General features: G+C 35.6%; 1 protein-coding gene across 4 annotated transcripts in view; it reads right to left on the bottom strand.

Annotated features, from left to right (window-relative positions):
* UNC13C (unc-13 homolog C) overlaps positions 1 to 24,959 on the bottom strand; it is a 137,929-nt gene extending 112,970 nt beyond the window's left edge. For 2 of the 4 annotated variants that reach the window (XM_068204005.1, XM_068204003.1), the window contains exons 1-2: positions 24,395 to 24,958; positions 12,418 to 15,643 (exon numbers count right to left, since the gene is read on the bottom strand). In XM_068204005.1, coding sequence (XP_068060106.1) covers positions 12,418 to 15,391 — 2,974 coding nt within the window. In that variant the 5' untranslated portion in view covers positions 15,392 to 15,643; positions 24,395 to 24,958. Of the gene's footprint in view, positions 1 to 12,417; positions 15,644 to 24,394 lie in introns of all 4 variants that reach the window. The other 2 variants (XM_068204004.1, XM_068204006.1) reach the window with 2 other exon arrangements.
* Positions 24,960 to 25,406: the final 447 nt, after the last annotated feature.

Below are 25,406 nucleotides of genomic sequence, written 5' to 3'. Positions count from 1 at the left end.
GTCATCTATCTCCATACTAGTGAAAATTATTTTTACTAATGTCAAATATTGAAGACAAAAGGAAAATGCTCACAAGCCCTTTTTATTTTTTAAGGCAGTCAATTATATTAAATTAGATAACTAAACAGGAAATTAGATAAAATTAGTCTTTTAGTTTCCTTTAATAAGTTCCAGGTATTAAAAAACTGTACAATTCTCAGCATAGCCACTAAATCTTGGCTTCTGTTGAAAGTGGTTTACACATGAGGATGGTTGGGGAATGAAGTGAGAGGGGCTCATCATTTTTTCAATACCCTCAAATAAACCCCCTGGTTATTTTCTATCCACCTATCAGTTTAACTGTAGGCTAAGTAAAATTGCCAAGAAGTGTTTTTTAATACTGCATAATTGCTACTCAAACTTGGAATGAAAATGAACAGATCTTAGAAAAGTTTAACTTTACATTTTTATCAACTGTTTTCAGTTTTTAGTCGTGGTCCAATTTATTCATTCTATTAGCAATGTTGTCATCTGTAACTTCTCACAAAACAGAAATTAATCATACAAGACAACCAGTTTCTATACCCAAATTTCTGAGGAAAAAACCAAATCTATAAAGGATGCTGAAAAGGCAGAGTTTTCCAGCATGAAAGGTATATTAGCAATGAAGATATGGAAGTCAGGACAGACCTTTGCTTTTGTAGCTTGTGACACTATCAGAAATACAACTGGCTCAATCAGTCAGCAGAGGTATTTCCATCAAAGAAGGTTCAGGTGATTTTGCTCCCCAGTCATAAACCTCCTTCAAAAGTCTTGTGTCATTATCTCACTTCTGCACTTTTCTGAGCAGCAGAACAATGTCCCAATACACTCTGTTTTCTTTAATGACTGTGAAAATTCAGTTCTTCATGCTGTGCCACAGCAAAAGAACTGTAACAAGGTTCTAAAAATCTAAACTGTTAGGAAACCTTAGGATCAAAATTAATCAAAACATTGGTTTTCCACTCTTGTAAGTGTGCATTATTGCACAACACCAAATAGAATTAAAGTTCATTATTCTCTCAAAATACCATTTCAATATTTAATTCTGAAAAATGGCTGCAAGAACGTCAAACTGACTGATAATTATGTTGTTCCTGGAAGCAAAGCCTTCAGACAAAATACTTGCTGGAATTAGATAACAATACAGCTGTTCCATGAAAATAACAGGTGTAAAGTACCCACAGTCAGAAGTAGTTTCAAGTCTGAGAGGGACAATTTTAATTAGCATCTATTGTCAAGAAAGGGAAATAACATGAAAACCAGGTTTGAATAGAAGCAGGACATTAAAGAAGTAGATTGGCCAAAACAATGACACAAATTAAACCATGCTAAAATAATAAATGCTGCACCCAGAAGCTATCATTGCCACTAGAGAACAGAACATTACACTGTGTAAGCCCAGAGGATGTTGTATTGATGAAACTTATTCTATGGAGATTGCATATAACGCTTGAAAGATAATATTAAAGCTAGCACATCATAAGAGATGAGTGATGCTTGTCTGACAAAGAGAAGGTCAAACTTGAATAAAGCTTGGTTGACAGGAGAAATAGAAGAATTGCTGCTAGCACTTTACTGGCAGTGATGTAGAAAAATTACTAGCGGATACATGGAGAGTCAAAACAGGAGGTCAGTTCAGTGAAGATGAAAACTGCATTTGTGTCTCTATTAATAAAGTGGTCTGCAAATCTGAAACAAAAGGACATGCTTTAAAAACATCTCTGGTGTTTAGAAATTGAATCCCATTAGACTTCTAATGGCTTTGTTTTCTATTGTTTTTCAACAGCTAGAAGACACATCTACCAAATTCTAGAACTTACCTCAAAAACAGTAAGTTATAGACTGTCAAGACAACTGTTTGATTACAGAATGTGGTGAGCTCAAAAAATACCATTCTCTTGAAGACTGGGCTCTCTTGACAACCTCTGGCTTGTTAGAGTGATGGTAGGGAGTAAAAGTCAGCTTGCATTTTAAGCACTCTCTTCTAACCCCAGAGAGCATTAAAATGATACATTATCAAAAAAGGATGAAAAGGCATATTTTATCTCCCTCAATACAGGTGATAACAGTACATGCAACCAAGTAATTATTTGCTGTGAAAACAAATAGATAATTGATTATTGCAAATCTTTCTGCATCACAAAGCTAACAATGCCACAAAGTGTTTGACTTGAGTCACTATATCATGGTCTGAGTTGCAAGCTGAAGTCCAATCAGATTACTTCCAAAGAAATCCAAGAAAACAGCCCCTTGGTTGGAGAACAAATGTGAGAGTAGTTCCTCTGGACTCTAACAAACAAAAACCACGTTCCTCGGTTCTTGCATTGAACATGAAGATTGCACTGAGACACGTAAGCTGGTTTATCCTGACAGCATAAACTGTAGTGACAGCAGGGCAGGGATGTTCGGTGGCAGCCTGGGACAGAGGAGTGAGCTGCTGTCCACCTTGGGCCATGGAGAACAGGAGGGCGATAGCAAAGAGCTGAGTGCCAGAAGAGCGGATCAGAAGGTCAAAGCAGTTGGTGACAAAGACACAAGTGCTCACAGCAAAAATCTTTTGGGGCATTTGCTTTATACCGGTTCTATTTTTGGCCCTGGTGACTGAAAGCCCATTAGCTGCTGAGCACATCAGATGTGATCTTGAAGAGCAACATCTGGCTTGGCTGCATCAGTAAAACACACAGATCCCGCTCAGCCATTCCAGCGATCAAACCAAATGTGGCGAATTACGAAGACAAAGATTTACTTCAAAAGTGTACCCCTGTTGTAAAATAAAACACTATTGATGGCATATTCAAAAGTCATATAAATATACTACTCTTCAAGAGCAAGAAGAACATGTACAGCTAGGATCACAATGTAGTATCTGAGCAACAGTCACATATTTCACATGATATGATACTCATAGCTGCTGTTGGCATGAAGTTGTTTCTTCTTCTGTGGAGTTGTTTCCACTTCTGAGATAGGGTTTAGGAACTTTTTAAAACAGTCTCAAACACTTTAAACATTATAAACATTCAGAATCCCAGAATCATCAAAACTAGAAGGCTAAAAAATTTAGAGAAGCTTAGCTAATTTCAAGATGTACAGCAGTGAAAGAAAAAATGAGTCAATGTATAATCACATACAAAATAAAAAGATGACATCAAGCTAATAACACTTACTGAGATAAGACAAAGATACCAGATTTTATTCTGCTGATAAGAAACTAGCTTAACAGATACAAGAGAAGAATAATATTTGAAATAATATGATTACCATTAAATCCTTAAAATGGCTATACTGTTATCTTTTATGTTATAGGTAAACTCAAAATCAAATTACAGTTTGTTTTGGCTCTGCTTGAAATAATAAATTGAAATAATTATGTCTAAACACCAAAGAGAGACAGAGATGTTAAGAACTATAGACTGGTACACTGGAATTCAAAGGATGACTTTTGGTACTACTGGACTTTTTTTTGCTTGATAGGACATGCATAAATCCTTCTGAAATCCTCAATCCCTTTTTATAGTTAATGGAAAAAGGCATGTCTCCCTGACCATTACTTTCATGGTTTTTTAGAAAAAGAAAATTTCGCCCAACATGCCTTTAAAAGTTCCTAAGGAAATTTCCCCTACTTTATGTTTGCAGTACCCTCCTTGCCTTATGGATTCATAGGAGCATCAGTTCCATCCTGCTTGTGCTAAATGAAACAGGAAGAGCTACAGGATAAGATTAAAAAGTGCTTTAGTTTATACTCATCTGTCTTTCTGATCTTATTCCATCTTGGTATATATGCAGCAGAAGGACAAGGATTCCTTTGGTGATGCTGCAGCTGCACTGGTGATACCCAGAGCTATCCACAGTTTATGGGTCTGCGACAGCATTGACAAATCACTTGCTGCTGCTCCAATAATCTACTCCAGAGAAGTTACTCGAATGTCAGGCAGCAGATTGCTCTTTGCCACTACTGATTTAGCAAAAAAAGATTACAGTATTTTCTGTGGTATTTTCTTCTAGCTAACTTGTCTCCTTGTATCTTTTGCACACCATATTCTTTATCATAGCATCCAAGACATTTTTAAACGGCTCTGTCATCAACACAACCATAAGTCTTGATTTTCAGATATACTAAAACTTCTTATCTTGCAAGCCATCTTAAGAATACTCTCAGGCCCTCAAGGAAACAATCCTCATAGTTAGCAAAGTTCTGTCAGTATCAGCAATAATTTTACATCAGCAATAACTGGAGAGGTTTCAGGTATTTCCTTCTATTTAGAGTTCCTGAGAGACAACTGTCTAGGTGTTCCACTGATCACCTGGAAAATGTGCACAAAGAAAAAAACCTGGTACCTGTCCCATGGGAGTAGTCAGAATTTCCCTTTGACAGCAAAACAGAGACTCTCTTACACACTCTGCTGTAATATTCTACTTTGTTAATACACAAGAGGAAGACTTGAGCCTATTTATGAATTCACATTTTCCAAGTCATTACATTTTTTAAATGCATGTCTAGATATTTTTTCAGCCTGATGCTTTAACAAGATTCCTTTTATCCCAAAGCAGCATTCAAAAATTATGGAGTGTTATTTCCACTTCTAAAACACAATGATCGAAGAAAATGCTTAAATGTTTTGGAAATTTAAAAAAATATATTTTTAATTCTTGTTGATACAATATTGTGTTCATGTTCCCAGCAAAACCCGTATAAAACCCCCTTGGAACTGACATTCATGGTCAGCTTACCTCTTAGCTCTAGCAGCTTTAAATCTGTTTAAGCTCAAAAAGAGCAGACAAACTGCATGAATATTTATCAATCTACATTTATTCTAAAGTCAGTTAAAATACTGTTAAATAGCCTGTTTTCATAAGTAGAGTAGCAGAGACTTTCTTCATTTACAAATGAAACTAGCAGTTTTAACAAATCCCTTTTCTGAAAAACAGAAGTCATTCTCTAAACAGAATAGGTTTATAGGTTTGGGGTGGTCTGCTTTGTTGTGGTGTTTTTTTTTTTTTTTTTTTTTTGTCTGCTAGTATTTATTAAACAGCCAAAATACAGATTTCTGCCAAATCTTACTGATTAAGGATGTTTGGGGTAGTTTGTTGTGGTTTTTTTTTAGTGTGGGGTTTTGGCTGGTTGGTTTATTTGTTTTTTATGCTTAAAGGATAAGTGCAGGTATTCTAGGAAAAGGGATCTGGTAATAGTAGAATTTTTTGAATCTGAGAGTATTACACAAATGTTGTTGGGACATACATTTACTGATGTAATGCACACTGATTTAGCAGGAGTTACTATGCTAAATTAAACTGTTGCTCTTCAATCTATTTGGTTACTATCCTGTTTTCAAAGAGAACCAGTATTATAATCTAAGATTTTCTGATAAGAACAAATGCTCTAACCACAGAAGTAAAACACAATAAGCCAGAAGATCAATATTATGTTTCCTGGAAGATATATTAAACAGGTTTTTAAATCATTCTTTCACTCACTTAACTAGTGGGGAAAAAGTACAGACTGAATGTGTAGCAAGCAACTGATACAGAGCATCCTTTCATGAAGCCCCAACTTTAGAGTAGCTGGTGAATGTAACTACTTGCTTTTTCTTCACAGACAAAAAGATTGATGCATTATCTTCATGACTAACTGATTAGATTTCCTGCCATATTTTTTCAAAAGCAACCTTTCTACAAATCTATTATTCTTAAACTGGACAGACTGCCATTTTTTTGTTTTAAGTCTCTAATATCCATTTTTTCCATCAAAGGACAGTAGAGAAATAGGAAGGGAAGGGCATAAAGACTTATGCCTGACTCCAGAGAAACCAGTAGCAAGAAAATAATTTATTCACTCTCCTGTGCACAAAACAAGCATGTGAATCTGAGTCAAATCAATATACCTTAGTTCATCAGCACAATCCTGATTGAATACATGGAGTGGTTAATAATTCTTTAGAACACTGTTTTACCTCCTGTAATATTAGTGGAGGATTTTCAGAGTGCACACGTACACACGTGAAAAAGGAATTTTGGCTAACCAGTTTGGGTGCAGGAATATTGTATTTATCAGATTCTACCCACATCATCTGAAAATATATTTTGTGTCCTCCCATCCTGTACAACTACAGCTTCTTATTACACCACTTCCCTATTCCCCCTGCAAAAAGAGTTAAAGACATCCATCATTTTGTTTACCTGATGAAATGACAGACACAAACACGGTGTTGAGAAAGAAAATCAAGACAGCTGAAAAAACTGGATTATTAAACTTCTGTGGTTCACTATCATTCCCAATACAGCACCAAAACAGATTCCTTAACTTGCAGTAATCTTGTTTCCTAAGTACCACACATCTATTAAAATGTATAGCGACAGTAACCATTTCTTCCCCAGCCTGCTTACACAATACATCTGTTCCACTGTGACCATCTTCTGATGTAAACAGAAAAGGGAAGTTACACAGACGAAAACTCTCTGGAATCTGCCTTTTTACATTATTTACACATGAAGAGAAGAGCAATAGATTAATCACCTTCTGCTGAAAAGTATTCTGTCCCCAAATCCATCTCTTTATAGATGATAAATTAGGTGAATATATTCATTTTCCTTAAACATCGGAGATCAACTGTATCAGCCACACAGAATACACAATCAGTCCTCATATTAATGAAGTAATTTATCACTCTTATGAAAAAAAAACAAACAAACCATAAATAAATGGGATGTGGGAAATCAAACAAAACTTTGTATCACTAAATGTTGTGGCTCTACTATTTTGAAGTGGAACAAAAAATCTTGGGCCTTGGTACTGCTGCTAGTTTTTATTAAGTATGAGTGTTTCTGTCTGGACTATTCTTTCTCAGTGATGCAAAGACTCATTGCATTCATTTAGTCACTTTTTTCTCTCATCAGACTGTGCCTGAGATTAGAAAGGTGCAAAATGCCATTGGGCTGAGTGCAGGAAAAGCTTCTCAAAGAGATGACATAAAAAAGTGTTGTATTCATTACATTGAACAAGGCTAAACTTCCAGGCAACTTAAGAGTGTGACCACAACTCAGCTTCAAGCCTTTTTGGGGAATTCTGGAGAATCTGGGTTTACATTAACACACACCTCAACGGTATGTCCATACAGCATCAACTGAAAGCTGCATTAGTTCAAGACAGTTCAGATTTAATTTTTATTTTTTTTTATAAAATTTATATTTAATTTTTAACAACAAAATATTGAAGAAATAAGATGTAATGAGAACAGAATGCTCTTAGCTTTCAAAGAATTCTCAAAACATTAAAAACTGTAACTTTCATTGTAACAAAAGCAGACTGATTAAAAAGGGCAAAAGATGACTTAATCTCTTTTATACTATCTTATGAACAAGACTGACTGGCATTAGCTGCTAGTACTGGTCAATGAAAGAATAGGCATCTCAGTTTAGCATAATACAAGCAAATATATATATGTTCTATCTTTATTAATTGCTTCAGTATTTTAAACACTAAACTAAATTTCTGCAATCTGTCTAGGACATCCTTCTCTTCCCCAGTCTGCACCAGCAGTCTGAAAAGGAATTGTATTTTTACAGAAACCCCCCCAAAAACCCAAACACAACTCACCATATTTTAATCAGCCAATCTAGTTCCCCCAAACAATTAAGAAATAAAATGGGATATATTTCTCTTTGTACAAACAGTAGTCCTTTCTTAAAGTCCACTTCCCAATGCAGTTAATGTAGACTGTGTGCAGAGGACCCCTTTCAGATAACAAAACCAATTTAACTTCTAATAAGCTTTTATTTCTCCATTACAGTCACCACCAATGAGTAAGGAATTTTCATGACCAGGGTAAGGATTTTATTTATCCTATTTCCATCTGAATGGCTATAAAATGACTGATTAATTTACTAAACAATACCAGATCAATTTATTTTCATCTGGCCCATAGCACTGATCATTTCAAGTCGAAATCTAAGCCACATTCACCTAACAAAAGAAGTACAACACTATTAACTACTGACAACAGCTATTAGTTACGAGTAACTGTGCACCTATGCAAGTGCATTAAAAACAAACATGATGAAGGTAAGACATAGGGAAAAAAGTCCAAGTACAACAAGTCAGGATTAGATTAATTTCTAAAGCCTTTAGTCTTTGAGAAAATACAGCTGACTAAGGAAATTCCTGCTAACAGTGTTCCTAAAAAGGCCAGAAAGCGGTCCAAATAAGAAAATAAATACTTGTTTCAAAAAAATCGTAGTTTTAATAGGCAAAATTCGAATTTGCATTGAAATAAGCTTATTTTCCTGGCAGCTTTTCTTAACATGGAACCAAATGACCACAGCACAAGGGCTGGTTCCTTTGGATACAGATGTTAGCATAAACAAAATAAGAGTGTATTCATACTCTAAGTTCTGTTCTTCAGTCAGATACCACAAAGCAAAATACAAATCCTTCCTATAAGACAATAGAAACATTTCCCTCCACTGTGAAGAGGTGAATCCAATCCCTGTTCCCTGTCCTCTTGAGTTCCCACTGCACCTGTCTATAGAGTTAGATGAGTCCACACATCTTAACATCATAAACAATCTAGAGGTTACTCTGTGCCTGAAAATTCAGACCAAAGGAATTTTAAAATCCAAATGATTTTTAAAATCTCACATGTCAAATGATGACCAAGATATCTTCAACAACTGGAGCAAGAAGCTACTGCTCACAAACTACCACTCATAGAAAGAGTCTATGTTATCACTGAAAGCAACTGAGAAGAGTGCATGCAACTCTGGAATCTTTTCCAGAGCCATAGTTTCATCAGGACAGAAAATCATGCTTATGCTAAGGCACCTGTAAAAGATAAGATAGAGACGGAATGGAAGAAGCCACTAGGGAAAAAGAAAGCTAGAAAATAACAAGTGAGGACTAGAACAATGAATAAAAGTGCTAGTCATTCTCAATTACAGTGTACAAAGAAACATACAACTGAGCAACATTTCTCTTATTTTTTTAAGGCACCAATCCTTCCATTAATATACATGCATCCATGCAATGTCTCTATATCCTTACAGAACTTTAAGTCTGAGGATTACTCATGTACTGCTCATGTCTCCTCTCATTCATATAACCTAGTCATTCCAGTATGCCTCGAAAAACATTTTAAATAAATAATACATAAGCAATCAGCCCAGAGTGTATTTTTTCCTCCAGCTAGTGACAAAGAATAGGACTATCTTATGGGGTTCTTGTACACTAACAAATTATTTATGTACCAAAGATTTATTGACCTTACCTTATGCATTACTAGAATGAAAATCATATCATTCTAAACCCTTCTTTTGTATTAAATTGGAGAACTGAAACTACTATATGATACAGTTCTATCTCTGCTTGGATGGATTGTTGTCAAACAACTCCTGCTTACATGAAGGGAAGAAACAATTCATTGAAGAATAGGTTAGGTTTTGGTTATATAATGAAGATTAATTCAAATAAATTGTTCTCTTTCTAGTATTTTTCCATCCAAAATGAGAAATCTGAAGCTGTGAATTAGTTACAGGGGTAAGAGAGTAATAAAGCCCAAACAAACGTTCATAAAAGTAATGTAAACCCTAGAACAGCTATTAGTCACTTTTCAAAAGTTATTATTGCTCCTGTAAGTATTACAATGAAAATTGAATACCTTATACAACTATTTGCTTAAATGACAAACTACGTATTCTCTGGACATGCCTAATTAAACACATAAAGAAGAGAGGTTGTGAAAAATGAGAAGTTACAAAATATGTTTTGGGAGTTTTGAAGAACTTCTTTAAGAACTGATTTATAAAATGTTTTTTCCTAGACTGTGCCATTCAAGTAATAAACAGAAATGGAAGGTGTTTTGTCTTAGCAGCCAAACTGACATTAAGAAGACATCCATCTTCAAAGGCTGCATACAAAGTATTCAAAAATGCATTTCCATATCACAGAACAGCTGAGGCTGGAAGGGAACTCTGGAGGCCTTGTCTAAGAACCCTGCTCAAATCAGGCCACCCAGAGCACATTGCCCAGGACCGTGTCCAGATGGATTCTGACTATCTCCAAGGACAGACATCCCACCTGTGGATTTCGTTATCTGTGAATAGACTGACTGTAATATCCATTATCCAGCTCACTGAGAGCAAGATGAAAGTAAAATAACGAACGATTTTGCTCCAACAATACTACCTGTCACTCAACAGAAATAGTTTTCAAGTAATATATTATTTGAGTAGACTACTCCAGCTAGAAAAGGTATTTTACAAGTTTTAAATTCTGAAGAACTGTTGCATGTTCTGTGGACAGACATAAAGGTAACAATATCATATTTATCCATTAGATATAAAAAACATGAAAGACAATAGGTATTGCTAGGGTGTAGACAATAGGTGTGCTACAGGAACTGAAGACCCATTTGTAACAAACCAGTTGGTGACTGCTGCACCAGAATTCCTGACTTAAACATGTATCCTTCTCCTCGATGGCATGGAAAACACAGTGTGAAGAGGAAACAGAGCTGCTGTGCAAGAGTGAATGCACAAAATAATCTGAGAAGTAGTGTGTTATATCAGTTCATTTATAAATTCCCCTTAACCTCCTGATGTATTCCCTTTCTCCTTTATTTCCCTCCTCTTTTATAATATTCTATACTATTTTATTTTTGGAAACATAAGTGGAGGTCCTAGTATGACATCTAGTAACCATGTAGATACTTTGCCCCATAGACTACACCCAATATCACATTTTCATAAACTGGTCTTGGTGTCAAATGGATTCTCTGTAAATACAAGGAAAGTTTCAGTAATTCAGAAGAAAAAATGTCAATAGATTAAGAGACTAAAAGAAGACTTTCACCTGCTGGGGTAAAAGAGGAACATACATTTAATTCCTAGAAAGAATTGCATGGGATGTATCAAAGTTAGTTCTCATTTTCTAACAACTCTTATCTACCAATATACACAAACACACAGACTTTAAATAGTAGAACCAATCTGGGTTTCAAAGTTTGGGGTCTTCGGTGTGCTTTCTTTAATAAAGTCCTGAGACCGTTATATTCCTCTTGTACAATGACTAGGTAAAATGAATGTTGTTCCCTTCTCCCATGCCTCACAAAATCAGGAAAAAGTAATGAAAATCCTTGTTATGGATAGCTGTTCATTCATATACACACCACCTAGTATCTAACATAGTACTGTAGAAAAACAGCTGCAAAATACAAATACACAATTGAGTGTCATTATTTAAATGTAAAACAGACTTTAAAGTAAACTCTACTACTATCAAAATTTAAATGCATATGTAATTGACTTTCAAGTTGACTATATATTTATTGTAAAAGTAGTTGTTCATGTACAAAAGAAACACCATAGTAACTCAAGCTCATTACAACTGAATACAATCTTTAGCTAAAGGCACAGTTTTTCATCTTTTTGTATCAGATAATTATTTTTCCAAGGCAGATAAAGGAAAGATTCAGTCAAGGTGACAATTACCATCTGGATAGCTACAGTCATTATGATGCTCCCAGTTAAATGCACATGCAACATTATAACGAATGTTACTAGAATTACAGTTCATGTTTACACTGAATATCACCATATTTGTTTACTACTAATATATTACTTTGTCTGTTACTAGTAATTACTTTGTATATTATTAAAGTTATATATATGACTGTCTGCTTTGAAGTCTGATAATATGATAGATAAAAATCATGAAAAAATCAGTGCCAAACCCTCCTGTGAATTTAGTTCCTTCCTAAAGGAACTTCTTCATACCTGGATGATACCATTTACACTCTTGTCTTCCACACTCTTCTCACCCCATTTTGGGGACTGACTACTCTGAGAGCTTGTTAGGAGTACAAATAAGGACAGAATCAAAGTAAGAACAGACATAGAATCACTTTAGACTTCTACTCTTGTAAGTACATAACATGTTATGGGTTGCATAGTGGGTAGAGAACACTGCCCATCAGGATGAATACAGAACAAACCATGCCTTGAAAACTATTGAAGAAAGCAAGAGTGTAGTATCTGAACACTTTGTATTAGTCCTATAAATACATTTATAAAACTATGAGGAAACTAAGAATGGTGTACTATTTAGTTCTTTTTAAGACTTAAACCTTTTGAAATTTAATTTTCAAGTTACTGAAATTCAAAGAAATATAGTTACTTACAAGCATGTCTGACTAAACATATTCAGAAAACTTTTTTAAAAAGAACTTGGGAAAATTAATCTTTTGATTTCTATGGAACTATTTCACCCTCTAAACAAAACCAGACATAAGCAGATTTTTTTTCTGCTGAATTCAATGGGAGCAAGAAAAGGTACTATACAAAAAAAGCAATGTCCAATTCTAATGAGAACAATGTTTTACTTAAAAGATAGTATTAAAATACTATTACCTCCAGCAAGGATCTTCTCCTCCAAATCATTCATTTGTTTCTTGTATGCTTTCAAAGCAGCTTCTTTAAATGATGGTCGTATTCTTTTTTTCTTTGGAATTTCAGTAACTTCAGTAATCATCTCTGGGACATTCTGATTTTCATCCTCCCTTATTTCTACTTCAGGAACCATGTCACTTTCAACTTCCAATATCTCTTCAGTGATCACACTGTCAAACTGTGTGTCATATTGTTCCTCTGGTAGCATGGCATATGGAGTTTCATACAAAGACTGGTCCAGTTCATACTCTTGGATCTGCTCACTAGTTTCACTACTATTAGTTCTATTTTCTAGTTTAGCAAGGACTTGTTCCATTACTTCTACATAGTCTGTTTCATTCTCACCAGATGGTTCAATTAATTCTTCCTCATACTCTGCTTTGTAGCAATAAGGCTCAGCATAAACATCAGAATCGAGTGTTGTACTTGATTCATTTGCAGTAGACTGAGATAGTGTTCTAAACCTTCCCATAAAAGATGATCCACTGTCTTCATACCCACTTAAACTTTGTGTACTTTTATTCCAGACTACTTCTAAAGCTGACTTAGCACGCTGAAGCGTAGATCCAAATTTAGGAAAGCTGAAAGTCTTATCAGAAAGATCTATGCTTAATCGGCTGTGCCATGATTTAGGGGCAGTTTCCTCTGAGTCGTCACTTGGTAGTTCACTTTGGCTTCTGTACATCATAGGCAATTTGTTTTGATTCTGACAAGAGGACACAGAATTTGTTTCCTGATAATCATCATATTGACCAGTCCACTGACTTTGTGTTTCACTGTCAAGGCCCGGACAAGATGGAGAAGTACCATCTAGAGTGAAATCATAGCTTTCAGTATCATACTGAAGGTCAGAATTTTGGCCCTTTCCAAAATCTGTCTGTTGGTCTGAAGGGCTGCTCATATCATACACAAAAACTTCCTGCGTGGATGAGTCTAGGCCTAAATCTGCCCCCTGTTCCAACTGATTCCAGTTTTTCCATGGGGAAAGATCGTCCTGTAAAGAAAGCTGACTATCATCATAATGGTGTATGTCTCCTGACACACGGATTATTCCATTGCTTACTCCACTATCAACAGTTTCTATGTTCCCTGTTTCATTTTGCTCTGGATACTGCTGCATGTCTTGGGCAAAAGTCTGTTCCTGAGAACTGCCATACCAGTTTAGAGAATCATCTTGCCTTCGCTGCCAAAGTTCTCGATCAGAGGAAGACAACAATGAACTGCCATTTGTTCTACTAAAATACTGGTTTTCTGAAAAATCCTCAGAGTAAGACTGACACAATTTTGAGAAATCTGATTCTGAACGGCTAAGCTTTGGTGTTGCGAAGTCATTCTGTAAATGCCATAAAGGAGTCACATCTGAATAATAGGCCTTTGATTGTTTTTCCATAGTGTCAAATTCTGGTGAGTGATTGTCATAACTTCTTCTGTGTGAAAAGGTGCTATTGTTAGCAGTTCTGTCAAGGTCTTTAGTGTTTGGGGACTCAGTAGTCCCCTTTGTAGTGCTTGTTTTTATCTGAAATGCTGATTTAGATATTTTTGCATAACTGTTCTTATTTATATCTGATTCCAAGTCTTTATCACTGTCAGGTGACTCCCAGTCATGCATTTTAGATTTTGTCTCCATGGTTAAAAGTTTCATATCCATGCTTTCATATGTCTGAGAGGAAGGAAGTCCTCTTTCTTTTTTATCTTTTATTTCATGGGAAAATATATCTGTAGAAATTCCAATGCCAGTTCCCTTAAGTTTATAAGATTTTTTTAAAATCAAATCTCTCTGTTGTGATGACTCAAAGTAAACAAGAATGGGTCTTGGCTTTGCATTTGGACAGTCTCTTTGCTGCCCAAGCCTTTGGGCAAACTCAATTTTAATAGTGCTTTGTGCCTCTGAGAAGCCCATTTTTTCCATTAATATTTTGTAAACTATGCTTTCAGCTTTTTCAAGCTGCTCTTCAGGCACATTTAGAAACCTAAGACTTGCTTTGTTTCCTGGGTGGCCTATTTGCTTAATATAGTCATGTATGTCCCGAGTTTCTCTTCTGGACTGTACAAATCCAGTTCGCAATTGTTCAATTTCATTTTGCACAACTTCTACACTACTAGAAATTTCATCAATTGATTGTTTCAGAGCATTAACATGCCCTCTTAATTCAGAGAGTTCTGTTTCAATTTGACTTATTCCCTGAAGCTCTTTAAAGATCATTTCCATAACATCATGGGTTTGGCTAATACAACCTGTCGAACTAAAGCCAGGTTCAAGAGTATTTGATTTCTGGTGACGGCCAGTTCTGTCCAGAGATTTACTTCTTAATCCCCATGTTTTCCTCCACGAACTTAGCTCTGAGTCTGATGAGACACATTCTTGGCTCTTCTTCCATTTCCTTAGTTTTCGTAAGGCTCCCAGCTTCAGTGTGTGTAAAGTGCGCTCTCCATCCGAACTTCCATCAGAGGCTGCCAGGCTGCTCAAGCTTTTCCTGTTGCGTCGCACAGGCATTGTGTGGGATAAGTATTCGTTTTTCTTGCTATTAGTTTTTACTTCACTTAACGACTCAGAACATGAGCTATCATTTGAAGACAGATCTTGAACTATATCTTCATTATTAGTGTTTGCTACAAAAATATGCCTTTGCAGTCCATTGGCAATAGCAACTCTGTAACTGAATGTTGGAGAAAGCGAAAATTCTCTATTGCTTTCCTCTTCTTCAGTTGATAAGTTGCGAGCAGATGGGCACTTGGCAATCTTTTTAACGGTGCTTTTTAAAGTATTGGAAAATTTTGGATTTTTTGTTTGTCCAATCTGACTTAAGTCTTGTTCCTTTTTGCTCAGACAACTCTCTTTCCTTTTTGTACTATTTCCCGATTTCTTTGTAAACATTCCTTTGCAAATCTTATATACATAAGATGAGATCAGGCTCTTGAAGAGAGCAGAAACCATGGAGTGCAATTTATTTTAAGCTGTTTCCATAAAACACAATTTTTGATCCAGAGAAGTATTTGTATCTCCAGAAGAATCATTGGCAAATGTTTCAATGGAGACTATAGCCATAAAAAACACTGATGCTCTGGAATAATGTGACAGAAAAATTAAAAAAAAAAATCACAGATCTGCTTGTTCGAAACAAAATCCTGAAGAGGTTTTGTATGTCTTGCAAAATCTCACTGTGTTGCACATGGCTTCCTGAAGTGTCTAAAAAGGAGGGAACGACATTACAATGGCAGCCAAGCAAACTTATCATTAAATAATACTGATGATGTTTTAACTAGGTTACAATGAAAACACAGATGATTCCCCATAATTGTCTGAATAGATTTTTTCATGAAATATTGAAGCTGAAAACAGTTCTAGGCAATATTGTTAACAAGAATTAATAAGCTATACTTATTTCCAGCCTTCTTCATCCAGTTTAATTCTCTGACTTTAACAGAGATACTCAGTTTAAAATGCTTTCTGCTTTCTTTCAGAGTACTGACATTTCAATTTAGATCCTTATGATATACGGCAGTGATCAAAAAAAAATCGACAGGGCAACAAATGGTTACTAGCTAATAAAACAGAAGTAGAAAGTTTTCTCTTGCTTCATCTTTTGGAACAAGGTAGGATTCAGGTACAAGTGAGTATTGCATACATGAAGTGCTGTTCTATCTTGAGATTGAATTATGTACATGACTATAGTTTGTGAAATAGTTGCTTTGATACCAGACTTGAATATGCTATGATAAGCCAGAACTCAGAAGTGGGCTTACCTTCTCAGTATCTCTTCTTTAAGAAGTAAAAATAACTCATAGAGCATAACAGAAAATAATGACAACTAATGGAAATTCTCATCCAGGTTACTAAATTTGACATTTTTCTGGTAACAGAAAAAACCCCCGCAAGCCTACACAAAACATAGTTTACAAGTTGCAGGACATAAATAGGTGCCATTACAACAGGAAAGCGATTTGATCTAAAAGAAGCCTAAAAAGCTTCCATGAGGTATCTGGAAGTTTCTATTCCATACAACAAAAGCAGTATTCCATAGAAATGTAATCAATACATTTTAGACATGTCAAAATGTATTCTTCTCTACCATTCACCTCCCAGTGTCCCAGCTGTGGAATAAAAAACAAGGCAACCAGCTCAGAAAAATCCAGCTCTGAAAAATCCATCAAAGAAGTTCTTAAAATGGCCATTTTAGGTTCTAAAGCAACTAAAAATTCTTTGGCAGAATAAGAAGTCTGTTTAGATAAAGGGTTTATAAAGGGTTGAAAATTGCTCTGTGGTGTCTGAAGAGGAGTAGAGAATATGAACTGTCCTTGTCTGCAAACATCCTGGCACTCTACGAAACATCATGGTCCACTGACATACCTCAAGATATGGTCTTGGCATTGCATAATTTGTCTTCATTGACCTTACTATTATATTCTATATATTTATTCATTACATATATACACATATGTAATGGTAAATAATAAACAGTAGCCCCTGATAAATACTGCAGCAGCAAAATGCACCGTGCTGCACAGAGCACAGGCAAAGCTGCTAAAAGCCTGGCTGGCTTCTAGAATCCTGGAACAGAGGATGTAAACAGACTTGTTTCCTTTCCAGTTATAATAAAATTAGGATGTAGAGTGAGCAGAAGAATAGAACACATTCTTCACTCTTCCCAAAGTGGCAATTTATTATTTTATAAAAAGATTAAATATCTGTGGGACATGAATCACATTTTTAACACATATACATCAGCATAGTCCTTTTTCTTACAGGCTTATGCCTTAAGTATCAAGAGTGAATTAAGAACAAGCAATACTTGGAAGCAAAAGTATGGTCAATGAGACTGCATGAAATTTTCAAGGAATGCAAATGACATACCTCAGAATATTGAGAAGTTTCACTAGAGCCAAGGCTGCCTTGTTTTCACATATTATTAGTAGAGAAAGGAACCATCTTGGGACACTTTTCAATGTCAAAGGCATGTTTCTGGATGTAGAAAGACTTGATAACCACTCAGCTCTTACACTGAATGCTTGTAACCATTTATTGAACAAGATCTGAAGTGCAATTGCCTACCTCCTTTGCCCACATAGTCACAGATTTTTAAATGCTCTCTTATATAAACTTCACTTCGATGACTTGGACATGCTTCAAATTACTTAAAATCAAGAATGTATAGACAAGCCAGAAGCCTTGTTTCCTGTCTCAGTCTAAAAAGTATCAAGAAATAATTAAGTTATCACTGAAATCTGGAACATTACCATTCACTTTAAATGAGGTTTAATGCTTCTCTGCAGAAGAATCTTGATTTCATAGCAAGCCATACACATATATGTGTGTGTGTGTTTGTTTTATCCAGTGTCTAACCAAGGCTTTTTATCAGAGGTAACTGAAAGTATTACAAATAGCTGAACATTCAGAACTGAATTTATTTAAACCCAGTTTCTGACAACGTCATAGTGAATTAAAAGCTGTACTGTTACAAACACAGGGAGATCTGCTAAATGGAGCAGATTTATGTTCTTTCATGCGAGTTCTATTCCATCTCAGCTGTATTAGTCATATGATCTGTTAATCAGTTTACAGCCTACCACTGCTCTGTCAAAAACTAATTTTCTACAATAGTAAGTCTACACATGGAATCAAGTTTGAGTTATTATCGGTCTCATCCATTTCTTTCTATAAAGATTTGCATAGGTTGTTCTTAACATTTTAAATCAATGTAAAGTTAAAAGTCTGTAAGATAAGTTTCTCAAGAAGCACATAGAACTAAGTCAATTATTTGAATGAGCTGCAAGTTGTCATTTGGAGACTTTCTTGTTTTATCCAGGTCCCCCGATAAACCATTATGATCTAATTTTTTTAATTCTCACTTTGCTTGTTTATTGAATGAAAACAGTTTTTATGATGAAATCCAACGTTTTCTAAGCATAAGGATTCATGTTGAAATGTTTCAGCAGTGAGGTATGGACTTTATGCTAGATGGCAATAGAACAAGAAAGTGGAAAGTGTTATGGATTGCGAGACTAGAACTAAAATAAATTCTTAATGGGGTCCTTCTATAAAGAAAGGACAAACTGACACATCCATCAAATTCTGACCCATAGCAAGTCCGAAAATAGCCTTGCCAATCAACTTGATGGTGGGACAGATAATGTAGACCGGTTTCAAGCATATTCAACTGGATTTGTTGATAACAAAGCATTGTCAAAACAAAAACGTCAGTTGGAAGCATCATTTATAAAGGTTCTTATTCCAAGTCTAAAACTAATGTGTCAGGTAGAAGGGGGGAAGAGTGGGCAGAGTTAAAAATGATAGCTTTTTAAATAATGCAAAGAGAGTATTTTAGTTACATATCTGAACATCAGACCCCTAGTTCAAAAAAATATTTTAACAAATCCAGCCCTTTTTTTTACAAAAAAAGACAAATGAATCATCTCAAAAATATAATTTTAGTATTTAAATAGAATAGCTAGATCACTGCTCAGCTTCTGTTTAGACCCTAGTAAATGAGAACAGCAGCTCTCTCCAGAGGTAGCTTTTTGGATGCAGACTGTCCTCTTATAAAGCAAGAGCCAGGCAGAACCATAGCCTTGCTTAACCTTCACACTATTAATCAACTACAAGGGGTCTGTGTGTATTGAAAGGAGGCAGGCAAGAAGGTGAGACTGAAGTGCAGTTTCTCTCTACAAAATACCCTAAGACAGTTCATGTTCACAACACCAAGATGGTAGGGGGAAACAAAACACAACCAAGAATTCTTCATCTGCAGCAATACCAGTCTGTATTATTGCCAAAATAGTCACTAGAGGCTACAGACAGAAACATATTTTTGTGATATGCAAAATACTCATCAGAAATTAATTAATTAAACATAGCAAAAAAAAGTGTAAACCATCTACACTGCATCTGCAGAAACTGAGGCTAAGAGAGGTTCTCTTACCATCAGGAACATAAGGGATCAAGAATTCAGATATATATAAGGAATCAAGAATTCAGATATACAGACTTATTAATTATGGTCTTTTACTAGTCTTCTGCTTGCCTGGGGATTAAGGTTATCTTGACATAAGTGTACTTACTCTCAGCTTAGGTCTGCTGGGTGGAACCTATGCTTCCTTCCTTTTGACAAGCATTACAGTGTACACTCCACATGGCTTCATTAATTTAATATAACAGGAACACTATACTGACAATCATCTAAGATGACCTAATTCAGCAGAACTTAATTTAGAGCACTTATCTGGTCCTTTATATTCTTCCTAAATTCTCCCTGTAGTCTTAACTACTGACATTTAAAATCTGTATAATTTGTGAGTCTCAAGGTAAAATGACACTTTTCCTAACACTGCATATGCTATGTGGATGACCTGCCTGAAGACCCTGGCAGAGGCAGGGATGAGAGCAATGAAGAGACCTGCTTCCTCTTTTGGTTAACTACCCTTTTTCCAAGGACTGCTCAGGTTTTCACAGCAGCAGACTTTTGCCTATCCCTTCAGCCCCTCCAACATTCACACACGGATGTTGTGAATCCAGCATGAAGCGCTATCAGCACTTACCCTTTGGCTAGGAAGCTATTCTTATTGTTCTTCAAAATTACTTGGAAAGTTTACTATATCTGCTTATTTGCCTGGTAATATCTTTTTATGGATCCTGCTATTTATGCATATCTAACCACCTTCAGAATGTGTTGCCTTCTCTATTTATGAGAATGTAAAAAGTAAAACTAACCACCAAACTGCTGATTCAAACCCCAGTCTTAAGAGCCTACAATCTGCTTATTTTTTTAACCCACAAGGCCTACTGCTGTCCTGAGGAGGTTGCACATATATTCATGGGGTACACTACAGATTCTTCCAATCTAAACATTTAACAGTCATTCTGCAAGACTGGTTGTTTGTGTCTATTATGTATCTCTTCTGTCAGCATACAACTTAACAGAGTTTAAGGAAAAAAAGATGGAACAGCACATGCTTCCTGACTGGCTCATTGTGAGTTAGACCATCTAACCCAGAAATCAAGTATAGATCTTTGTGCTTTAGTGGATTAACTCATTAGTTAAGCAGTTGCAATTAAACTGCTTTGTAATGTACAGAAGCACACTGTCTTCAGATTAGCTTAGAAGAAAATGTAAACTCCTAGCAAGCTAGGATGAGTAATTTTTCTGGAGAGAAAAATCATCTTCACTACTTCCCTACTACTATGACCACTATAGAAAAATAGAGGAATTTTTTTGTTCAGTAGAAGATGGGGCATTGTTTTGCAATTACTGTTGAAGACAGACAAATTGAAGAAAATCACACTATTTTACAGTAACTTGCAAAATTACATTTTTAGTTATGCTATTCTCTACACCTTTGTATTTGTGATACTTGCATTTTTCTCTACAAAGTTGTTAAGGCAATTAAGTCAATTGCAATTCAATTATTTATTAACTACTAATAAGATTGTTGAAAGCATTTAGAACACTATTTCTTTAGAAACAAATCTATAGTGTTTCTATATGAAAACATGAAAACTTGTAATTGAAGCAACTGTTCTTAAAAGTCCACGGCCATGACTAGACTAAAAACAGAGAAAGAGATGTGCCAAATACAGTAGATTAATACTGAGATGTAAAAAGCTACAGAACAGATTCTAAAGGTAAAATGGGGCCCATTTGGAGAGCCCATAGATAATATAGGCCAGTTGAATGTGCACACAAGAATAAGAGACTGCAGATGATTCAGATAACAGCTGCAATATTATTTGACTAAATGTACTGACTTCTTTCTCTTAATCTGTCTAGTGGTTTCCTTGACTTTTTTTACTAAAAAAAAATTTACACTGTAGTGGATTCAAAAACTGCTAAGATTGAGAGAATTTCACCAAATAGTTAATTTCTATTTAAATGCAGACTAGTAAAGGAATGGAAAACATGGGGAGGAAAAAGTTATCTGCAGGCTATATGGAGATTTTTGGGTAACTAAGTCAGTACTGAACATATTAGCTTTGTTAGACTATTACCAGCTTGCTATTATGTCAGATTACCATAAATAAAAGAGCTACTGTATAATAATCAGAATCTATTTAGTGCCTATTAAAAACCAGAAAGTATCAACATACATTTTGACTTAATCTCAGTTCTGTCCCTAGTTTTGACTGTGTTTTAATAGATAGTCTTTTAAACATTATACCCTGGGAACCCAAGTGATTTAATTTACACTGAAGCACAACATATATGCAGAGACTGTATTTGCAGTATACTTGGTGCACTCTAAGTTTCTTTTAATAATAATATTGCAAAAATTTCAGCAACTTTTCAGAATAGTAATTCCATCAAAAAAGATAATTAAAAAACCAAAAAAAACCCACCCCATTTTCTTTTGGGCAAGAATTTTAATCCTCCAACTGTATTGGCCTGAGCCTTGGAATGGGCAACACACTGCCCTGAATTAGAGTTCTGTTGGACAGTTTACCATGAACTCAGTGACCACATGTGCACTACATCACTCTACAGCTCTGATTTTTTCCTTTCTTTAGGGTTTGGGGATCATTTTTTAACTACTTCCAAGTAAGAGAACAACTTTATATGGGCAAAGTAAGCCCTCTGGATTCCATTCCTCTGCACACATTTTACGTATTTTCTAAAACCTAGTAAGCTAATAGTTACATCAAACTTTTAGAACAAAAAGTTATGAAAAGGAAAGTTTTTGATGAAGTGGTCTTTCATTTGACAAATGGTAGCAATCATCTGTGATACATGATTTGAAAAATACCACAAGCACAAATGACTACAAGTACTGCTGACAACAACATACACTAGGATGAGTAGGCAGACACAGAGAGAAACCATGCTTAACACCTGAAACCCATTCACTGATAAGGATGGTAGACATTAAACATGTTTCTAAATTTGTTGCAAAAACTTTATTAAAAAACCTCTCTGCTGTCATTGCTTCAACATACTGACAAGCGTGATACTCTGATTTGTACCTGAAAGCAAGAACCTCTGCTACCAACCTAAGTGAATGACACAAATGAGAAAAACAAAACCAGTGTAACAACCTTCTTAGGTGCCAAAGAATTTTTAGGCTTCAGAGGTGTAATGGTCTCACAAGGCAGAAGCTATTATAATGCATTCTTCCTGGATTTTCAAAACACTACAGTTTAAGGAAAATTTGGAATTTTCAGTCCTCATTGATGCTTTAGTGAATTGGGAGATATTCTGAGCTGAGTATTCTCCTACTGTGTAACACTCTGGAAACCCAGTACTTTACCTGAGATTTCCTAAGTGTTTTCACAGTAACATATAGTCTTTATGATAATGTGCTGACATCACTGCAGGATCAAGCAAATGGTATAGTGACAGAAAACCTTTATGCAACTCTCCAAGTTGTGCATATTCACCTTAAAGAACTGTCATTTATCTTGCATCGTGGACTTTTTTCCTTTGAGATGACAGCTAATCTTAATTAATAATCATAATTCTTAACATTATATCCCTTACAAAAGGAATTTGTGATGAATGAAACATGCTTTAAACCTTAAATTCTACTTTTCATTCACTTAGTGCTTTTAGACTTAACAGCATTCTCTCACTGCTTTTCTCACTATGTTTGTTGATTTACGTGATAAGATTTAGCACTGACTTTTAGAACATTTGTATGTGTCAAGTAACCTTACATTTTCAATTACCAGATCATAGTTGTGTATTATGCTAAAGAAAGACATGAATTTTATATAATCACCAACAGGAAACAAGTATAGTGTCACCCTCTCTGTGAAAAATAGCTACAACTTTACAAGCGGTTTATTTTCACATCTGAAAGCAAATGATGTTACTCCAATTAATGTTTTTAAGGCATAAGAGTTCCTGCCAGCCAGGGGTTAACAACAGTATTATGATGCTGGAACTAATATTAGACCTTTTTGTATCAACATGTTATTTAAAAAAAAAAAAAATCTTACTTCTAACTAGGCTGCATTGAAATTACAAATGCAACAGAATGTTTTAAGATATTTCAAGACTAATGAAAAATCAAATAAGCATTAAGTGTTTTAATACATTTTTACTAGACATTATAAGACAATTATCAGTGTCCTTAGTATAAGGGCACATAGCTTTATGCTCTATTTCACTTATTACATGTCAGCTGAAAGAATGTATTAGTAAGAAAGTGCAAAAGACGGCAGGTGACTGAAGAAAGGTGAGGGCTAAAGAATGCATTCATATTTTTATATTTGCATAATTCTTCCTCTTAAAGCAAAATGAACCATCAATCTCATAGTAAGAATTAGTTTCAGCTACTATTGGCCTCTGAAATTGTACAAGGAAAAATACTAATTTTATCTTTTAAAATGATGGACAAAAATGTATGAAATAGTTATGGTATTTTTTTAGGTTGTGGCTTGGAGATGGAGAACATATATAATAAAGGGTACTCTAAGACAGATTTAGCTGTGGAATAGAATCAAACATGTAGTCTAAGCAAGCTGCCTCTTCAAAAGAAAGCTGCAGGGTGTTCATCTTGGAGATTAATCAAGACCCAGAAATACATAAGCATCTGTAAAGCTCAATTTATTACTAATCCTGTCACAAATTAGGAGGGAGGTACTGACATAAATAAGCAAAACATAATGTATTTTCACCGTATATTCATATAATTATTTTGTTTATATTTTTATATCAATTTAAACATACCAACTCATTGAAAAATCCAACACCATACTGTCTTACTCAACTTATACTGTGAAGTTACCAACCTTACAAAATAACCTCCCCCAGATTTTAATGAAGTGTTAATTCCAGAAGCCCAGACAGTTTCATCAACATTATAGCATTAGAAAGCAAACCAGTTACAAGTCAATGCATTGCACTAGCAAGAACAGCAGGAGGTACATTCAGAATGAAAATAAGCAAAGGAAACAAAGGAAACAGAAAACTCTATGCAGACTAGACAAAAATACAAAGAGCATACATACCTGGATTAAATTCTTCTTAACAATAAAATACAAATTACATACCACCACCTTTATATTATTTTCCATTTATGCAGAAACACTGTGCACAAATCCATTACTATATTGCCGTTCTTCCTTCAGCCTTAAATGATACAACATGAGGCTGCTTCCCAGCGATTCAAGTCAAGTGCAGTCATGCATGCTGCTAGTCTGCAACGGTATCTGTTCTAAATTCCACGGTATTCCCTAGGCAGCATTAAATGGGGACATTTTTCCTTCCTCACCCATATTTTCCCCCTCCTACAACTTGTGCTAACCGCTAAAGTAATCGTGATGTTAGCTACTAATTCATTCTGCAGCTCAGGGTTGTTTCTCCTCTGTAATAGCAGAGCAGGAGTCAGTGTCCTACTCCAGCTCAAAAACAACATCAACACGAGAGAACAGTAATCATCCTGGGGCTTTGTGTGCCGGGAACTTCCCCCGCTGCTGTTTTCTCCTGCCACCGCTCCCGACTGCAGCACCCGCTGCAATAGGCACAGCCCTCCTGCGTGGCAGGCAGCCCCTCTGCTCGCAGAGCCACTCAGGCTCACGGAGCAGCCTCGCTCACAGGAACAGCACATGCAGTGCGTCGGGGGAGCTGCCAGGTGCGCATCCCTGCCCGCAAGGGGAACAGCGGGAGATAGCATCTCTTGCTTGGCAGGGCCGTGTTCCGCCCTAACCTTTTATTTATCCCTCTGACATGACCCACAGAAACGATTGTGTAGCTACTTCTTACAGCACTGCTTTCATCAACAGCTGATAATATTTGTAACGAGTCTGCTACATACCCTTCATAACTCCTATCATTCCATGATGATTTAAGGGTGCTCCACGTAATAAGAAATGTATCGCTCACTTTCCATGAAAAGCACTTCTATGTTCCCAATTAATACCTAGGCAGTAGCATTTAATTACTGCAATTCAAATAGCAGAATGGATTACTATTGTGCATGCAATTAGTAAATTATCCTGCACAGAATACATCAGGTGTTTT

Source organism: Anomalospiza imberbis, chromosome 13 (genome assembly GCF_031753505.1).
Source record: "Anomalospiza imberbis isolate Cuckoo-Finch-1a 21T00152 chromosome 13, ASM3175350v1, whole genome shotgun sequence".
Taxonomy (NCBI): Eukaryota; Metazoa; Chordata; class Aves; order Passeriformes; family Viduidae; genus Anomalospiza; species Anomalospiza imberbis.
This window is presented reverse-complemented; position numbering and strand designations above follow the sequence as displayed.